The sequence below is a fragment of the Pundamilia nyererei genome, unplaced genomic scaffold (assembly GCF_000239375.1).
Source record: "Pundamilia nyererei isolate P.nyererei 1_Seehausen unplaced genomic scaffold, PunNye1.0 scaffold00007, whole genome shotgun sequence".
Taxonomy (NCBI): Eukaryota; Metazoa; Chordata; class Actinopteri; order Cichliformes; family Cichlidae; genus Pundamilia; species Pundamilia nyererei.
This window is the reverse complement of record NW_005187408.1, coordinates 6,855,884-6,874,840: the sequence shown is the minus strand read 5'-3', so window position 1 is coordinate 6,874,840 and position 18,957 is coordinate 6,855,884. Positions and strand designations below refer to the sequence as shown.

The 18,957-nt window shown below is 41.8% G+C and overlaps 1 protein-coding gene across 18 annotated transcripts in view; it reads left to right on the top strand.

Moving 5' to 3' along the window:
• Positions 1 to 18,957, top strand: part of kiaa1217 (KIAA1217 ortholog) — a 117,561-nt gene that overhangs the window by 91,642 nt on the left and 6,962 nt on the right. For 16 of the 18 annotated variants that reach the window (XM_005722753.1, XM_005722747.2, XM_005722749.2 and 13 more), the window contains 11 exons: positions 2,777 to 2,975; positions 4,258 to 4,351; positions 8,429 to 9,219; positions 10,722 to 10,826; positions 11,347 to 11,396; positions 13,705 to 13,844; positions 14,010 to 14,185; positions 16,906 to 17,036; positions 17,261 to 17,408; positions 18,026 to 18,509; positions 18,714 to 18,909. In XM_005722753.1, the coding sequence (XP_005722810.1) occupies positions 2,777 to 2,975; positions 4,258 to 4,351; positions 8,429 to 9,219; positions 10,722 to 10,826; positions 11,347 to 11,396; positions 13,705 to 13,844; positions 14,010 to 14,185; positions 16,906 to 17,036; positions 17,261 to 17,408; positions 18,026 to 18,509; positions 18,714 to 18,909 (2,514 nt within the window). Of the gene's footprint in view, positions 1 to 704; positions 844 to 2,776; positions 2,976 to 4,257; positions 4,352 to 8,428; positions 9,220 to 10,721; positions 10,827 to 11,346; positions 11,397 to 13,704; positions 13,845 to 14,009; positions 14,186 to 16,905; positions 17,037 to 17,260; positions 17,409 to 18,025; positions 18,510 to 18,713; positions 18,910 to 18,957 lie in introns of those variants that run through there. The other 2 variants (XM_005722760.1, XM_005722748.2) reach the window with 2 other exon arrangements.

Here is an 18,957-nt window from a genome sequence, read left to right as displayed (position 1 = left end):
TTGGCATAACTCTTTGTAATAGCTCCTAACCACAGTATGATGTCATTGTTTCACTAAAAGTCCAAATCTGTTCCTCTCACTCCATCCGTCTGCTAGTCTCCACCCTTCCTCCTTTCTCAACCTGAGCGCACAGTTTTGTTTTAATTAGTATTCATTTCTTCTGTAGTGAAAGATAGGAGAAAAGCATCCACAGTGTGCCATCGTGGTATTGACAGGATTAGAAACGGGTCGTCTTATCAACGTGCACGGTGCTACATTTGCATACATATGCAGCAAAGGCTCAGAGCTGTGCAGAATTAGGTGGCTGTGTTTGGCTGAGAGGGATGCAAAGTCTTAGAAAACTCTCCAAACAAAGTGTAGCGTCAGCGCAGCTTACAACTCGGCGAGGCGTCTGCCACGGGATAATAGGCAAGCATCTGAGAGACTTTTGACCAAAGTGAAAATGAATGAAACTGCAGGGTGTCGTATTCCTTTCCCGTGCCAGTAGTGCCTCTTGCTTTGTCTGAAAAGTTTTTCTACACATGCACGTACACATGTCCCATCATTCTCTGTCCTTCTATCAAAAACATCAAGACAGAGTGTTAAGACAGTGGGGGGTTATGGTGTGAGGAAAAAGGGGAGGAGAAAAAAAGGGGGGGAGGTGGGGGGCACCACTTCACAACACTGTCCCTCCCACCACTGCCTCTCACACACATGCACACACACAAACAGACAGGCACACGCTTCGCTTGGTCCCAGCAGACATTTGGGACTTTTGAGTATCTTTTTGGTGTAGTAGCTTCTGGCTTTTTGAGAGCATCTTAACAGCGAGCAGAAAAACAGGGATTCCTTAAAACCTCAAACGTGAGTATCAAATTCATCCTTAAGTGTGGCATCAAGTGTATTGAATTTCTTCATTTTGCGGGTGTATTATAGTCGTCTGCCTTTTCGCTGCATTTCAATCGCTGCGATGAGCATATATTTCTAGACTTTATTTGTTTTAGACTTTTGTGTCTTACTGGAAAGATGTGGAAAAACTGTGCCCATTTGGTCAGAAAAACCCACTAGCTATTTGTTTCCAGTCCTCAGTGAAACCAGGTGCTCAGGAATGCAGCTGTTAAAACTGAGCTATTCAACTTTGTCATAGCAAATAAGAGTACAGAGGTGTGCACGATGCAATCTCAATCAATGGTGCTTTGTCATCAAATTCTTTTGCCCTAGTTGCGAACATCTGGATGAAAACTACACGGCCGTTAACGTAACAGCTCTCAGGGGAAAGATGAATTTATTCTGCAAATGGGCACTTTGTTAAGTTTTTCCAACACAGGAACCCAGACAGACCAGAGAGAGAGAAAGCAACGGATAGACTCAGCAATTTTATTTCCTGGATTTGCCCTCTCTCTCTCTCTCTCACTCTCTGTCTCACTCTGTCTCGTGGTGCATGTAGGATCTTGTATAATATTTCACCAACATCTGGTAGCTTTTACTGGCTAGCTCCTTTTATGGGGTTACACCAAGTAAAACCAAACCCTCCTCTCCTTAAAGCAAGTTATTTCCAGTGCACAAATGCACAAGTGACAATTTTGTCTCTGCAGCTAATGAAATGTGACATTTTGGATGATTTCTTATGAAATATGAGCAAAACAACAACACGAGCTGATTGAACTGCTTTGATCATTTCATTACGTTCTATTGTTGCCACTGATTGCCTGTGAAGATCAGCACAAAGCCGTCTGAGGTAATGAATCGCAGATTGAAAATAGAAATGTTTTTTTTTCTGTTTCCTCCCCCCCCAGCACTGTTTATACAACTGCTCTGTAGGCGTGGCCATAAATTTTGTTCAAGAGCCATCTGTTTTTCTAAAGCACAGTACAAATGCCACACCCAGGGTTCAGAGGTTCAAGCTTTGGTCTGTTTGATGCACAACTTGTACTGATCCACCCCTAGTTTTGTCCTCTCTTCCTGACCCCACCCCCAAGCTCACTGCCTGTACCAAATGATTTATCCTGTGCAAGTGATAAGCAAAAGATTCAGCGCAGTGCATTACAAATATTTAGCAAAAGGCTGCACACAACATGATTACATTCATGCACTTTTGTTTTTGATGCTTTCCAAGCCACCGTTCAACTGAGAATAAATGCTGAAGCCCAATTCAGACTCTCTTATCCGTTCGGGACTGTGCAGGAGTTGATCCAAATTGCACCAAAACAAAAAAAAGAAGAAAAAAAACACCGGGAACTTTTGAAAATTTGAGTCCGGCCTGTAATCTGCACTGAGCGGCCATGACCAGACGTGTCACATGGGCCCTTGCCAACTCTTTTTACAAGGCTGGAATTATGCTGTTAGATGTTTTTTTTTATTTTATTTTTTTCACCATTGAAGGGTTTTTAAACCAACCCAAACTTCTACAAGCGTCCCTTTTTGTTTAACCACCACAGTTTTGGCATTGTTTACTGCACTAACATGAAATAACATAAGCCCAATGATTTTACTGCAATATATTGAGCATTCTTGCACAGTCAGTACTCTATACAGTAGCTCAACAGTAAAAGCAGACCACTGGTTTGTAATTGGAATAACACCGACACAATTTCAGTGAACTGCGTGAAATGTTCTATTTGTCTTGACAGATTAACACTGCGTGCAGGGCTGAAATTCTTCAGGCCTTTAGAAAACATATGGGAGTGAAACAATGCGTCACTGCTAATGCAAGTTTTGGAATTCAAATAGGGCTGTCTTAGTCACGGGAAACATTTGAAAGGACTAATCACCAAGTCTCCCTGCTTCCTGCCTTTAGGTGTACTGTACCTGCAGTACGGAGACGAGACCAAACAGATTCGCATGCCCAATGAGATCACCAGCATTGACACAATCAGAGCTCTCTTTGTCAGTGCCTTCCCGCAGCAGCTCAACATGAAGATGTTGGAGTCACCCAGTGTTGCCGTGTACGTCAAAGACGACATGAGGAACGTGTATTACGAACTTGCTGATGTCAGGTAAAGATGCACTGTGTTTGCATGTGATAAACATGGTAACAGAAACGGATCGGGAGCATGTATTTGCCATCGCATACTGTGTTTATTATTTCCTTAGGTCGATCTGATATTGTCGTGTTGGTGTTGCTCTTGGATCGATATAACTAATGTTGCAAGTGACCAATCACACGTGATGTCAAAGTTTTATGACATGGAAACAGCGTCACACAACACACCAAACCATAACCCCTTAACCATAACCGTAACTATAGTCCCGTAACCCTAACCCAAACCACGACACATCCTAACCCTCAGACCTAACCCTGACCCTAACCGCCCCCTTTTTGGATGTTTTTCCTGAGTGGACATCGGCAGTTTTCTTCCCCAAGTCACAAAGCTATGACATCATAACAATGTGATTGGTCAGATGCAATGTTGATCCTGTACAAACATCATTATGGAACAATGTGAGGATATCGGATAGACCTATTTCCATTTACCCACTGTGAACACTTTCCATCCTCTTCCTTCTTCAGCTCTCCCTGAACAGGAAATGTCACTGGTCAGGAAATGGGCTCACTTCCACTTTCCTTCAATGTTAAAGAGAAAGTTAAAAAAAAAAAAAGAGCATTAACTGTAAACAAACTAAGGTTTACTTTTAGCTGACTTTGATACCTTTCCTGGTGGTTGTTGCCAGTCTTAATGAAAAAATTTGACTTTGCAAATCTTTAAGAAATATTTGCTTTTTTTTAAAAGCTCTCATTGCTTCATTTATAAACATACATACCAGTACTATCCTGCTTTGATATTCATCTGCATGTCTTATCAGTAATACAGCAGATTCTGTCTTCTGAGAAAGTAGGCAGCCATTTGTTGTAGTTGTTTTTCAGAAGGAAAGGCTTTACTCTTGAAGGCATACGAACTTTGCCCTTTGCCTGCAGAGCTCCTGCTCAAGTGCAATGTGTACTTTGTGAGTAATATTTTATCAGGGCTGTAAAAAAAATTGTCTCGTCATAGCTTAAGGGCTGTACGGGCGACCATAATGCCATAGTTAAATTGAGCCCAGGACATGAAACAGCAGGTGTGCTCTCAGTTCATGTAGCAAGATAGTATTAGTTAATATTTTTATGGATTTTGAATATTTAGAGAGAATGTCAGGTAATAGCGAACAGTCAGAGCCTCTGTCGGGGTATGTGCCCTTGGTGGGGCTGTTGCAGAGAACCCGACTGAGACAGGATCGGCCGCTGTCTGATGGCGATATCTGGGCTAAATTCTTACCACTGAGCACCTCTTCCTCCTACAGGAACATCACAGACCACTCCTGCCTGAAGGTTTACCACAAAGATCCAGCACAGGCATTCAACCATGGACCCCGACCTACCAATGGCGATGTCAGGGTGAGTACTTTACTGTCCACAGCACAGCAGTGAAATTGTCTCATTAAAAGCGGCAGCTGAGTAGAGAAAAGATTTGCTGCAGATAGAATAGCGAGCCCGGTCTCCGGTTTCTCACATCTTGTATGCAGTAAAGGGAAGGAATGTCCCCCTGCCTCTTGTTAATCTCTTCAGAGGGGGTCTTGTATTGTTCTCCCAGGGGCCTGCGTTTGGCCGTCCTCTACACGCTCTGGTGCGACTTGTTTAGGGGACAATTGGACTCAGCTCTCAGGACTATTTCCTCTCTGAATTCTTCCTCCCAATATCTGCTCTAATCTCTTTTCTTTTATTCTGATTCTATCTTGTTTATTTCCTGCTGATGTAACAAACTAAAACCCCCAAAGAGCCTTTTTTTCGTCTACTGTTCCTCCTCAGATCCGCTCCTCTAATTTGCCCTGACCAGTCATCTGTCCTCGCTTTTTCCGTCTGCCAGTTACAGTTAGCATTTTGGCACAATTGCTTTGCTTTAAATATTAACCCCCGCTATACTAACACTACATGCAGTGCTGCGTATGGTCACCTAAGTTTAAAGTGAAATTGGTTAAGTTTAAAGGAGTGATGAGGCAGCTAAGGTGATGGTTTTAAGAGCTCTTCATTCAGATGCCACAGTGACATTGAGGTGCTGCAGAAATTCTTTTTTTATTCTTTGCTGCTGACAGGCAAGTTGCTGACTTTCTCCAATCGGGTCCTTCAAAGGGAGGCGAATAAAAGACGGCTCTTCAAAAAAAAAGAAGATGGCTAAATAAGATACTGAAAAAGTGAAAAGGGGAATCTTACTTTGAGAGCTTAAAAGTTTCAAAGTACATCAGCAGAAAAACTCCAATTGTGTAGAGAAGTTTTTCCCCAAATTCTGGTTCTCGTCGAAACTGCAGGTGTTAAAAAAAAGAGCTTGGAACTCGATGAACTGAAATGTATGAAGCAACTTCTTAAAGGTTCCTATGCAAACACAGTGCAATGCTAACATAAAGAAAAAGATTGTTGCTGTCATTTTTTAACCCAGCAGCAGTTGACCCAGATACAGAGGATGGCTGTGGGTGTGGTGTTTTAAGTGTAAACACCACAGAAAACTACCTAAAATGCCATTTATTGATTCCCACTCGAGAGTTTGCTTCTATTGCAGTCAAGTCGCTTTATTTAAATACAACAACAGAGGTTGATGAACGTGCTCCGCATCAAGCAAGCTGTTAAGCTGTTGGCAAACTTCCCTTCCTTTACAAACATATTGAAAAGCTCTAACACTCAACCCAGTTTTCAACATAATATTTATCAGCCTCTCTATTCTTGGCAGTGTTAAAAATTCAACCTCTTTTATTGAGGAAATAGAAAATTGGCCGCACAAAGGAAAAAAAGGGTGTCGCTAGGGCTTAATTAGCACCTGTTCAAACACTGTTTCACTGAAGGTGCACCTCACATGTGTTTGGGCCGTAGAGAATGCCCTCGCCTTGCAGGGATGCCAGGCCTCAGATCTGATTCAAATTGAGATCTGCAGTCATCTCGGCTATCGATTTGAAAATGTCTGGCAAGCAAAACTTGCATAGAGCTGTCTCTGGTTATAAAAACAACTGCTGCAATAATACGAAGTGGATAGATGTACACAGGAATGGACACGTAACTTGATAAACTTCAGGCGGTCAAATAACTCTCCGTCAATTGCATTTCAAAAGTTTGACTCATTAATCTTTACTGATACATATATTTATATATGTATGGGATAGTGCCTCAAGCTTTGCTTTGAATTCATACAGTATAGTCAATAGTGGCTGTCGACAGAGACAGTATGTACACACCAGTTAAGAGGATGTTTTGAAACAGTAGCTGAGTTATTAGCTAGCCTCTGATTTGCTCTCCTAAAAACAATCCACCATTTTTTCTTTTGTCTTTGTCCAAAAAAAGATGACAGCTCATCTTGTGTCAACTTACAATTCTAATAATTAGTGTTTTCTTTCACCAACACCATTTAGTGCCCTACAGCACATCCGCATAGTACACTCAGCCATTCGATCAGCTCTTTAAATATTTACAACTTTCTTCACGAACATTGCAGCACGACTCTTCTTTATCTGGCCTGCTTTGTTCGCTGTGAGGCTCTGAAACGTCTGTGAATTAGTCGGGAAACTCGCTCCAACTCTTGACAGGCCAAGAGATTGAGGCAACTTTTGTTAACTCCTACTAGACATGCCGCTCTCATAATTGGAAGCTTAAGAGACTGATGGAGAAAGGAGGAAAAAAAGGTCTGGGAGATAAATTACATCTTTTTTGCCTGATATGGTTTCACGTGCGCGTGTTTTTCAAGCTTCTACTTCTTTGTTTTGTCACAAAGCAAGGAGATCTCTGTACTGTAGGGATATTTTTAGATGTTTTGGTCGGTGTTTCAAAGGTGCAACATCTGTTTGGGATTGAGAGCTGATGCCTTTTGGCTAAAAATGTTCTTATATGGCTTTGCAGGGATTGGAAAAGCAGTCAGATGTTATTTAGGGCTTCAGAGAAATTTCTACACGAGGACGACTTTTCTTTTTTTATGAGCGTGTGCACCTTAAAAAGTAGAAGTCTTTATGGTTTTGTGACGGTCAGCAGTGGCTCTTTGCGCTGAAGTCTTAGTGTTTTGCTGCTTGGTCGGACTTGTTGCAGTCATATTTACTGCTGCGTGAACTTTCCCTGCTACAAAGTTTCTTTCTTTTTACTGTTGTCACCACAGCCAAGCCTGAGCTCTTTTGTTACTGTATTCTCTGTGTGCATTTGTTGTTTTCCAGGTCACACCTACTCTTGCACACACAAGGGTCACACCCACTTTATTGTTCACCTCACTGTGCTAATCTTTGTTGGCAGTCTGGGAAGTAATAAATAATGACGAGACTGAAAACACAAAAACTTTGCGTTACGTTTTTGACTTGTCTTGACTTTTAGGTGAGACCTGTGAGTCATACGTCGGACAAACAATAGTTTGTGTGTTTGACGGGAATAGAAAGTTGGACTGGAAAACAGATTCGGTTCATACCCACTTGTGACACCCTATAGGAGAGTGTGTATCCATGAATTCTGTCTGTGTTTATAATTTAGGTTTCAAATGTGCTTGTACATGTTTAGTTCAGTAAAGAAGAGGGCGAGAGAAAAACAAACAAACTAAAGAAAACCCAATCTAAAATGAAATGACTTTTATTGTTTTGTTGCTTGTTCTTTCTGAGCCGATATCAAATTTCCATTATTGCTTTCACTGCATGGCTGGCCAAGGGTGCATGTTGCATATCAAGTAACTTTTTGTTTGCAGAGGAAATAATTTAATTCTTTTTTATTCGTTAAGCAAAACACAGTCTTGCTTTATGCAAGGTGTCAAAATAAAAGTAGAGGAAGTAATGTAAAGACTGAACACTGTGTACCTTTAAGACTTTTGCACTGACTATTCTTCTATATCCCTTAACCAAGAAAAGTGTTCCAATTAATTGAGGTTAGGTTTTTGCACGTTAGCCTTCAAAGAGCTTTAAGGTGGTTGAGCTAAAGAACTGTGGACTGTATTTGCTGTTCAGACAGACAGATACTGTTGCAAATTAGCCAAGGTACTGTCTAACCCCGAAGGCTTCCATGAACCTCTGGTAGAAAGCCATAGTCTTATCTCCTGGAGCGCATTTGCAACACTTAACCTCACCTTCTTTCAAAAAGCAGAAACTGTGCAGTTTTTTTTAACAGGGAGAATAGTCTTTACTTCTTCATGCAATATTGTTTTATATGGAAGCCTGTGGGCACGATATCAAGGGCTTAGAGTGATATGCTGTGTGTCCAGGAACTATTTTCTACTTCTGGGAAAATTTGCTGACAGTATATATTCTTTGAAAAGCAACAGTGTAAGATAGATAGATGTTTTTGTTTTAAGGGCAGCTCCAGTCTAAAGTTACAAGACCTACACAAAGTAAGAAGTAACTGAAGTTGACAGAAATATGCATCTTTAATTTAAGATTTTCTACTAAAAGAAGGAACTTTTTGTGTACTTTTATATATTAAATCTTTTTTTTTTGGGTGTTTTTATGATTTTTTTTTTCTTTTTTCTAGATGCACAGTGAAATGGCACTTGCCGGCCGTGATGGCCAGCCCCCTCTAAGGCATCCTCCCATGGTTCCCCCGTCCCACCACCCAATGCAAGCAGCACTCCCCCCAACGCCCCACTCTATGCCTCCATCTCCCTCCAGAATCCCATTTGGCCCACGGCAGGGCTCTTTACCTGGGAGCGCCACCATCCCAAGGGACAGAATCTCCAATGCCAACCCACCGGCCCGCTCTAACTCTCCTTGTCCCAGCGCCATCCTAGAGAGACGAGATGTCAAGCCAGATGAGGATATGGCTGGAAAGAGCCACACTCTTTCTAGAGGGAATGAGGGCTTGTACGCAGATCCCTACCTCCTCCAAGAGGGACGAATGGGCATTGCTGCAGCACATGGACCACACCCCAGCCCTGGGCTTGATGGTCCAGAGCATGCCATGGGGGGATTTCACCGTGCCTCCATCCGCTCCACGAGTTCTTATGGTGGACCTAGCCCTACAGACACTATAGATCACCCCTCTCTGTACAGGCAGAAGTCCAGAAACAGCCAGCTGCCGACTTTGGGTTCTAAGACACCTCCGCCATCCCCTCATCGGATGACTGAGGTACGAATGATTGACATCCATGGTGGACCTCCTCATGGCATGCCATCTCATAGTGTTACCATGGAGAGAAGCTCGCCAGTGCGCCAGTCCTTCAGGAAGGAAGAAGTAACGGGGACAAAGCCACGGAACAGCATGGGCTCACCTGTGGTTCCAGACCTCCAGGGGCCAATCCCAGCTGCCAGTGACCATCAGACACGGTAAGCTAGCAGAGGACACAGTGTTGCATATAGTAGCTGGGGGGGGGGGTGTTAAAATAACTACCGAGACATTGCATGGGAGCATGGACTAACTCTGCATCCCAGTGTCACCCTAACCATGAACTGCTGCTTTCCAGTACCTGGTCTGACTCTGTTTCATCATCCATGCGTGAAGAATAAATATAACCTGCCCTCTCACTGTCTTCAGCATAAAGATCTGCGCATTAAGCACATTTTGATGAGTTTGGTTTGTGTATATAGCCAGCTCTTGCTTATCTTGCTAACTCGAATTCTGGAGCTAATATTGTTGATGAGCGTGTAAGCCCAGGCATAGCTACCACTAGTGAAACAGGATAGTATCTAAAGGCTCTATTAATCAGTGTATATTTAAACAAGAACACCCCTTACAGACTCTATTCAGTTTCAGTTAATCTACCAGATATTTTAGTACCTGGGTTAGGTTTGTCTTCTCAGACCGAGAGCACAGAAACACACAAAGGGTGCAAGAGGGATGCTGGCCTCTTAGCAATGCTTAACTAGAAAGGAGGGTACATGGGCTCTGTGTGTAACTTGGAAACCCAAAGAAAATACTGGCCAGGTTGAAAAAGTATTTGAAATGGCCAGTCATGCAGATCAGGCCAGACCACCTGGGAAGCCCAAAACCTCCATTAGAAATGCCCTGGGAATATCTGAAAGAGTGAAGGAATTTGATTGGGAAAGTACCATGCTTCACTTTCAAAATAAACTGTAGGTGTCATAGAATATACTCATGTAAAATATTGTGGTCATTGTTGTATTCACATAGACTTTGTGTCTGCACTGTGTCCTTAACGTGCCCCGTGCCTCAAGATAAATTATGAATAGAACAGAATAGCCCTTTATTGTCACTGTACATGTGCAATGAAATCGTGGGTGCTCCAAATAGACTCTGCAGGAAATATAAATAGCAAGACAACATAAATAAATGACAAAACAAGATGAAAGCACACTAAATAAGGCACATCTTATGTGCCTTATAAAGCAAAAGTAGTTCTGTTGCCAGTTCCCTCACCTGCCTACAGTGTAGGCTTTCTTAAGGCAGTGTCATACAGTTCAAATAATCACTACATGTGACTCAGTCAAAAAAACAATATGACCCGAGCACCTTTGGTGTCAAGCTAAGGCTTGTCAAGAAGTTGTCCGTCTTGTTTATTCTATTTGGACACGAGCTTTTGGGGTTTTTACTTTTTGTTTTTATTTGTAATTCAGAAACGATTCATATTTACCAGAGACAACATTTACTTGTGGCATATTGCAAATCAATTCCAAAACAAAAGAAAAATCTCTGCTGTGTAATCATCTCACAAAATGGCAAAACGTTTCATGGTTAGGTGATTAAAAGCGATTGATTATTCTGTTTACAACCCTCCCGTTTTCATTCTGAGCTAATATTTGCTCCAGTGGCAGCTGTCATATCCAATAGGCCTCGGTGTTGAAAGCAGAATTTTTTGATGTGTCTGCAGAGAACGAATGAAGGCTATGGAACAACAGATTGCCAGCTTGACTGGTCTTGTTCAGCATGCACTTTTAAAGGGCCCAAACACTAGTGGCACCAAGGAGCCTCTAAGGTAAGCAATCACAGTATAGGCCAGAGTGGAGGCATCGGGTGAAATGGACTTTTCAAAAGAAAAGCCTGGTGATTCAGTCAGAGGAGGAAGGATAAATTATCCCTTCAATAATGGCCATATCAGACACTCAGGTAAAATAGTGTCTGCTAAAAAGGAAATCGGTTTGAATGTGAATCTGTTATCGAAGCCTTTTGCCCTCTAGATAAATGGCCACTATTGTTCATCTGGCTGCTTTTCAGCTCTTTCTCTTCTTTATTTATATTGTTTGGAAATGTTTGCTTGACGCCTAGTCTAAAATGTATGCTGTGAATTTGAATGTAGCTACTGTATGCACTGATGATGAAGCTTGTTAACATCATTAACATCATTTTAACCTTTCTGGTTTGTCAGTCTGCCCCATCATTCTTTATTTTAACTTGTTTGTCCTTACTAATATCGAGCTGTAAATCTAAAGTGCTGCAAAGTGCTGTTTATTTCTGTTACACAAACTCTTGTAAGATAAATTTCTCTCTGACTGCAGCGAGAGACCTCCGAAGACATCATCTCCAGCCCACAGTGCTCATAGTTCAGGTTAGTATCTCTTCTATTATGTGGGATTTCTGGAGTTTTTTTCTTTTTAGTTGATATAAATGCCATAATATCATGTGCAGACAAGCCCACACATCAGTGTCAGTCAGCAGTCTGCAATGAACAGCACTGGAGGGAGGAAAAACAAAGTCAGGCTTCTTTGCTTGTCATCAGTTCATATTTCCTTGCACTCCTTTACCCAGTTCATCCAGTTTAATAGGAGTTAAGAGACGAGAGCCAGGGCAGCTAACACAAGCCCCTCAAAGCACTACTTAAAACAAGATGCTATTACTTCTCAAGCCTGCCAAGATGATTCAGCGATTCAATCTCCGCGCCGCAGCGTTCTGCGGCCAGACCTTAGCTTGATAAAAAGATCTGCAACCTCACCAGTGGCGAAGCACAAACACAAGGCTATTCATGTGTCTTGAAAGCTAAGCTCGTGTCTCAAGAAACTTTTCATGGAGTATGTAGTTTTCAGAGGGATTTACTTGTCATGCTGTGTTTGAGCAAATCTTCAAAACATCAGTAAAGTTACAGGGTCTTCTTTGATCTCGCCAGACAGCCTCTAACATGAAAAAACGTGAGGATATTCGTTTAATCCCTCACATGCTTCTTGATTGTCACCACCCAGCGTGTCCTTCTTTCAAAATATACATTGTAACCAGTAGTTCAGGTCTGTTCACGCTGTAAATAGATTTGGGGGATTACAAAGACAAAAGTGTGTTCTTTCACTGCGTCATGGTATATGTCAAAAAGAATTTAGGGAGCACTGGTAAGTTTCTCTTAACTAAAATGGATGGACACTACTTTCTTTGTATTTTTTTGTGTTTAAAGGATTGGCTGCTCTTAATTACACGAAAAAATTTGTACTTGCCTCTTGTGGTATCCATTCTTGCAGATGGTTTTGACATTTGCCTCAAATATACAGAGACAGACATTCATTTCATAATTCTGATAAAAATACAGCACAAATGCGTCCTTTCAGAAAGAATTTCCAAGTTACTGTGGATAATACACAGACCTTGAAACTGCTCTCTACTAGAAAATTGGCCCAACTTCAACTATTTATATAGTGAACTACGATTCCAGGTTAATTGACACACATTTTTGAAAAGATATGTTACTGTAAAACTCAGTGCATGCAGTGTTAATTTAGCTACACAGGACACAAAGTCAAGCTCAGCTGACCTCACTGTCATCCCACATCAGCTGACACCTCTGCTGATATTCTTATGACTAGTTTCAGGTTTATTTAAAAAGGACAATGCACAATAATTAAGATGAGCACTTAGATCCTGTAACTGCAGTCCCTGATGGCATTCATATATGTTAAAAGAAAAACAATGGAAGCACATCTGTGTATAGATAAGAGCTAGAAGATGTGGTAATTTCAGCTGTTTATTTCCCAAGGGGTCACCACAGCAAATGAATATGCCCTCCCATTTATCCAGGCTTGTTATCGGTACTAGCCTGTGAAACCCCGAGGCTGGATTTGTGTTTCCTCCCAGGCTCTATCTTTTAAGACTTTTGTAAGGCAAATGTGTTAACAACTAAACAACAAAGCCCCTAGATAAGAACCAGGAGAACATAAATACTAAAACAAACACCCTAACTATATAACCTAGCAAACAAAACTTAAACACCAAGTAACCTGATCAAGTGGGGTGCAGTATTAAAATTGCTTTAGCCCACCTACAGTTGGTGCTCATTGCAAGCTGCTTTGCAACCCACTCAAGCTCCTCCTTTACATGCTGTGTTTGACAAAACCAGTGTCGTCTGTTGTGACTGAACGTGTAGTTCTATAGGGTCATTACATTTCAATCTCATGGTGCAGTTTGAAATATTGCTCTTACTTTCTATTTAGGGACTTCCACCATGGATTTAAGTTACTTTGGTTTCCATGGTTTCAGCCTGTTCTTCATCTTTAGCAGTGACTGAAATAATTAGTTGACAGCCATTTCCAGCTGCAACTAATAAGAGTGTTAACATATCTATAGTACATATGAAGTAGAAATGATGCCACAAAAATGAGAAGAAACCTTTGCTGAACATTTGGGACATTAGGTCAGAAAAAGTGTGTTTACGGGCATTTACAATCTGCCTGCTAATAAGCAGAGTGAGTGCTTGAAAAAGGAAAAAAAATTCTACACTTTAAAGCCTCCCTAATAATGTTTACTAGAATTTTTACAGTTGATAAGAGTTATTATGAGCTTTGATTTCAAAGGTTTTAGTATGTACATATGGGTCGTAATTTTCAGAAAACAAACTTAAGCTGTGCTGTGTGGGTTTTTTTCTTCTTCTCTTGGTCCAGGTGGTTCTCCGGTCTTGTCTCCCAAGAACAGTGCAAGCCCACCAGACAAGGGCTCAGTTCCGCTCAAAGTAAACCTCCTGCAGTTCAGGAAGAATGTTTCTGACCTCAGGATGCAATTGCATCAGATGAGGCAGCTGCAGGCAAGACTTTGTCTCCATTTTAATTAAATTAAACTGTTGCGTTTGTTCACATTTCCAGCTGTGTATATGCATGTGATTAAGTGAGATACCCCAAAAAGCCATATATCTCGGTTTACTAGTCCAGGTCCTCTAATAACTTTCACTTTGCTATGTACATCACTTCAGCTCCAGAATCAGGAGGCATTACGGGTGCAGCTGAAGCGGGCAGAGCAGGAAATCAGTATTAAACTTGCAGAAGCAATGCGGCGTATGGAGGACCCTGTTCAGCGACAGAGAGCTGTGGTAGAAGAGGACAGGCACAAGTACTTGGGTCTGGAGGAGCGTGTCCTCACACAGCTCAGGTAAGACTGCTCAGGACTCGCTCATTACCCAACACAACAGATGCTGTTTTGTTTAAATTGTGTCTAAAATGGATAGACACGTTTGTTTGCATTCAACAAAGTTTTTCCAAAGTCTGACAGTTGATTTAGTGCACATATCTGCAACTACATTTGCTGTGCCTTTGTTTATAGGAAGCCCCCAAAAGGCTTCGCTGTTATCAGCTCACCTGAGCCATTCAATCCTAAACGCTTTGACAAGCCAACACCCTCTAAATTACAGCCCACAGGTTTATGCAGGCAAGCTATGCCTGCCTCTCAGAGACAGTGGTCTAAAACAATGGACTCAACTGTGGAGTAATTACTCACCGCCCTGCTCTTATTTGAATTCATTCGCCTCGTCTTGCCAACAGGGAGCAGTAATTGAATCCTTTTTATTTGGATGTTTACAGACAAGGTCAAACAGTGTTGTCTTGCTAGACAGCGGCGAACATATGCTCCAATAAACACAATCATAGCAGTTCTTGGATTCTGGGAAATGAACAGGAGGAAGTCGGGGCACTGAAGCTGTGTTAAGCCCTTTGTTACACTTGGTATGCAGCCATTTGTGAGTCAGCAAAACACAGCTCCTGGCCCCTTAAATTAGGCATGGCAATTAGAGCTGCTTGGCTTTAGAACCATTTGGAGTGTGTGGTGTCAAAACTGCTGCCCTCTTGAGAGAATTCAATCTATCAGACCATATTTTGTAACCTTTTTTTAAAACTCACCCCTTAAAATATGGAAAGTCATACCATAAAAACACAGGAAAACCTTAATGAAGTCACACAGAAAAAGAAAAAAAACGTATTAAATCTGACAGTGGTCATTTTCAGTGGATGAAAGCTGAACAACTGCAGTATTTGAAGCTATTTTTGCCTTAAGTGGAATTCTTGGTGTCCCATACTGCCTGTTTCAGTTCACGAGAAAGAATTATGAAAGGAAGTAAGAAAAGTGCCAAATTCCTCATGCAAATGCAACGCAAGTGGTCTTTAAAGGCTGCCTCCTATACCCTGGCAAACAGAGGGATACATTGTTGAACAAACAGTATTTTTGTTCTGGTGGAGGCTTTATAAAAAAGGAAAACTCCATCATTCTCACTACCAAAAAGCCTTTGCATAGAAGGGCATTTAACACACTGTCTCCTTGTTGCCTTTCCTAATCCCTTCAGGGGACTCCTATAAAAGAGTGTTTCTCAAGGGTACCTGGCCACAATGAAATGTGATTTTAGTTCCCTCTCATGCAATCCAACACTGCAGACAATGTTATCATACAGCACATTTCCCTTTGGAACAGCCAGCTTTCTCTAGCACCGGGATGGCTCTCAGGCAGGGTGATATGATTTCTATGTGAGGAAGTGCTTTCTCACAAATAAGCCCTCATTCAGTGTGTAAATATTTGGGGGTTTGGGATAAGACCAGATCCAGTCTAGATTAAGCAATATAGTGTAGACAGGAAAGAGGACTGCACAGTTAAGATGTTTATTCGCAGCTTAAAATATGAATTTTACATATCATATGCACTATTGCTTTTCATGCATCAATTCCAGAGACTTTTCCTACCTTTCCCCAGTTTTGGCTTATGATCTTTAAGAAACATGATTGTATCCTGCCCCCTGGTGTTTATACAGTGCAAACAATCATAATAAGAGCCTGTTTATGCAGGGTTTTTTGGCTTGTTTGTTTTGTTTTTCAAGTATACACTCATTAGATGCCAATTTTGGGCCATAATGGCATGATAGCATCACACAGTTTCTGAGAATCTCCCATTTCACCACATCTCACAGGTGCTCTAATGCATTGAGGTCTAGAGACTGAGTACAGAAAACTCATTGTCGTGTAAGAACCCAGCTGGAGATGATTTGAGCTTTGTGACATGGTGTGTTATCCTGCTGGAAGCAGTCATCACATGATGGGTACACTGTGGTCATAAAGGGATAGACATGGTCAGTAACAATAGTCAGGTAGCCTGTGGCGTTTAAGCAGTGCTCAATTTGTAGTAAGGTGCTTATACTATTCTATGAAATTAAACCACGTGAACCACTGATACAAAGCAGAATAGATCCATGTTGTTTATGCCCAGTTCTAATCCTAATATCTGAATGTCTAAGCAGAAACTGAGACTTATCAGATTGTTTTAGTCTTCTATTCTCTTAATTTTGGTGAGGCTGTGCCAATTGTAGCATAATTCTGCTGTTCTTAGCTGACAGGAGGCTTCCTGAGATACTGTTGTGTATATCTTGGTCGCAGTGAGTGGTTATTTGAGTTATTGTTGCCTTCCTATCAGTTCAAAGCAGATTGGCCGTTCTCCTTTGATTTCTGGCATCTTCAGGCATTTTCGCCCAGAGAACTGCCACTTACTGGATATTTTCTCATTTTCAGACTATTTTCTGTCACCCGTAGAGATAGCTGTGTGGGAAAATCTCAGTAGATCAACAGTTTCTGAAATATTCAACCCAGCCCGTTTGGTACTAACAACCACGCCACATTCAGATTTATTTATATCACCTTTCTTCCCCGCCCTGGTGCTCAATTTGAGCTGCAGCAGGTCATCTTGACCATGTCTACATGCTGCAACGTGATTGGCTGATTAGATATTTGCAGATACGAACAGGTGTACCTATCAAAGTGGCCAGTGAGTGAATTTGTCAGGCAGTTTTTTTTTAAAAGTCACTCAACTCTAAATTACTTTCCCTTTTTTTCCTGCAGCGAGCTGGAACAGTATGTAGGTTCTCTGCAGAATGACTCAGCCACAACACACAGAGCAGTGACCCTAAAAGATGTGGAAGAGGGAGCCGTAACCCTGAGGAAAGTGGGAGAATCTCTGGCAGGGCTTAAAGGTATGGTGACTGCCTTCCCATCACATTAATGTTCCTTACTCCAGTATACTTGCATTATCATTCAGCTTTGCGCACTAAAAATCCATGCCAAATACAAGCAATTTTTCACAAAAAATCACATTGTAATTAACATTTCTCAATTAAAGAGAAAAGGATTATGAGCAGACATATTCTAAAATAGGAGTATTTTACAATTTTTTCCCTCTCTGTTTAAATTTCATCAGGAGAGTTCCCAGCCCTTCAAGCCAGAATGCGGGCTGTGCTCAGGGTGGAAGTAGAAGCTGTCAAGTTTTTGAAAGAAGAGCCCCACAAATTGGACAGTATGCTGAAAAGGGTGAAGAGCTTGACCGACACACTCAGCAGCCTGAGAAGGTAGGGGGGAAATGGAGAATGAAAAGATAAAGCAGGGAAAAATGAGAAGATGTGTTGGAGTATGGGAGCTGAGTGCGAGAGGGGGAATTGAAGATGAAAACAAAAAGCACTTTGCGGGGCTCCTCGATGGGGTCTATGATGTGGGAGATTGTACCGTTTGATTATAGTGGCAAGCCAGCCTTCATCCCATCAAAGAGGTCATTCTGTGCGGACAGAAGGCTTTGGCGTCCAGATTTACTTCCATCACCTTCACTCAACTGATAAGTGAATTAATTTGGTGGGCAATGCAGCACCTAATTTCCATTTTAATACAGATGCCAAACTGGCTCTTGACTTTTCTCTTGCTCTCCCTCTGTTTTTTTTTTAACCAAAAATATGCCCTGTTGCCAAACCCACCTGTTGCATTATAGATTTTGTGATGGTTTATCCCTCATGTCATTAAATATGTAGTATTATTTGTCTACTTTACAGCAAGATTTGATGTAGTATAGTCCTAATAACAGTTTTAAAAGACCATAACTTGCGAATACAAATTTCTGAGCGTTGTTGCGCAAACATTTCTTTCGCCAGTGTTTCTGTATGATGTGTATTTCTTATTGTTTCCCTTCCCTCTGCAGGTGTGCTACTGAGTTTTCTCAGAAAGGGCCTGAGCTTTCCAGTAATGCCACAGTGGACAACAGCCCCGCAGTAGCAGTAGACACCCCTGCAGATGTTTCTCCAGCACCAGGCCAACCTGACTCAACCTCAGCCCCGCTAGAGCCTCAGAGCTCCACCATCAAATCCGAGGTGATGCCTTCATCCCCGGTGGTCATCCATCATGTCCAGAGCTCCCCAGTCCACATTCAGCAGTCCCAGCAATCTGCGGCTTTGACATCTCAACCTAGTCCCCCAGCCACACCTAGCCCCACTCATATCTCCAGTCCCAACCTTAGCAAGAGTCAAGACCGTGAGGCTCCCAAAGCGGTTGACACAGATCCACCGAGTCCCACCCGCTACAAAAAGACTCATGGGAACAGTAATGGAACAGCCAGCCAGGATCTTGTGATAGAAGAGCTTCAGAGCAGTAAGGAAAAGAACAAAAGCAGAGCTGTTTCCATAAAGGTATGTTTACCCACCTTGTAATTTTCATTTACGTGTATATGCTGACATTAGCCGTGCTAATACTCAGTTTATTTTATGAGTGTCCTGAAAATCTCTAATGTATTTAATGTATTGTTTTTGTTTAGAAATAATAGTCCCTCATTTAGTTTGGACTTCTGACAGCCGTAAACTCTTTGGTATGTTTGTTTTGTCTGCTCTGTCCAGGCGGCAGAGAAAGAGTGGGAAGAGAGGAGGCAGAATATGGGTCATTATGATGGAAAAGAGTTTGAGAAGATCCTACAAGAGGCTCAGGCAAACATGATGAAGGGAATTCCAAGTCTAGAGGTGGAAGAGAACACAGCACTGCCTGCTGCTGGTATTGTAGAAGAAGACATTCACAACCCTGTTGAGCTACCATCAGGTAGAAATTACACACAAATGTAACTTAAACAACTTTTTTTTTGCTTTA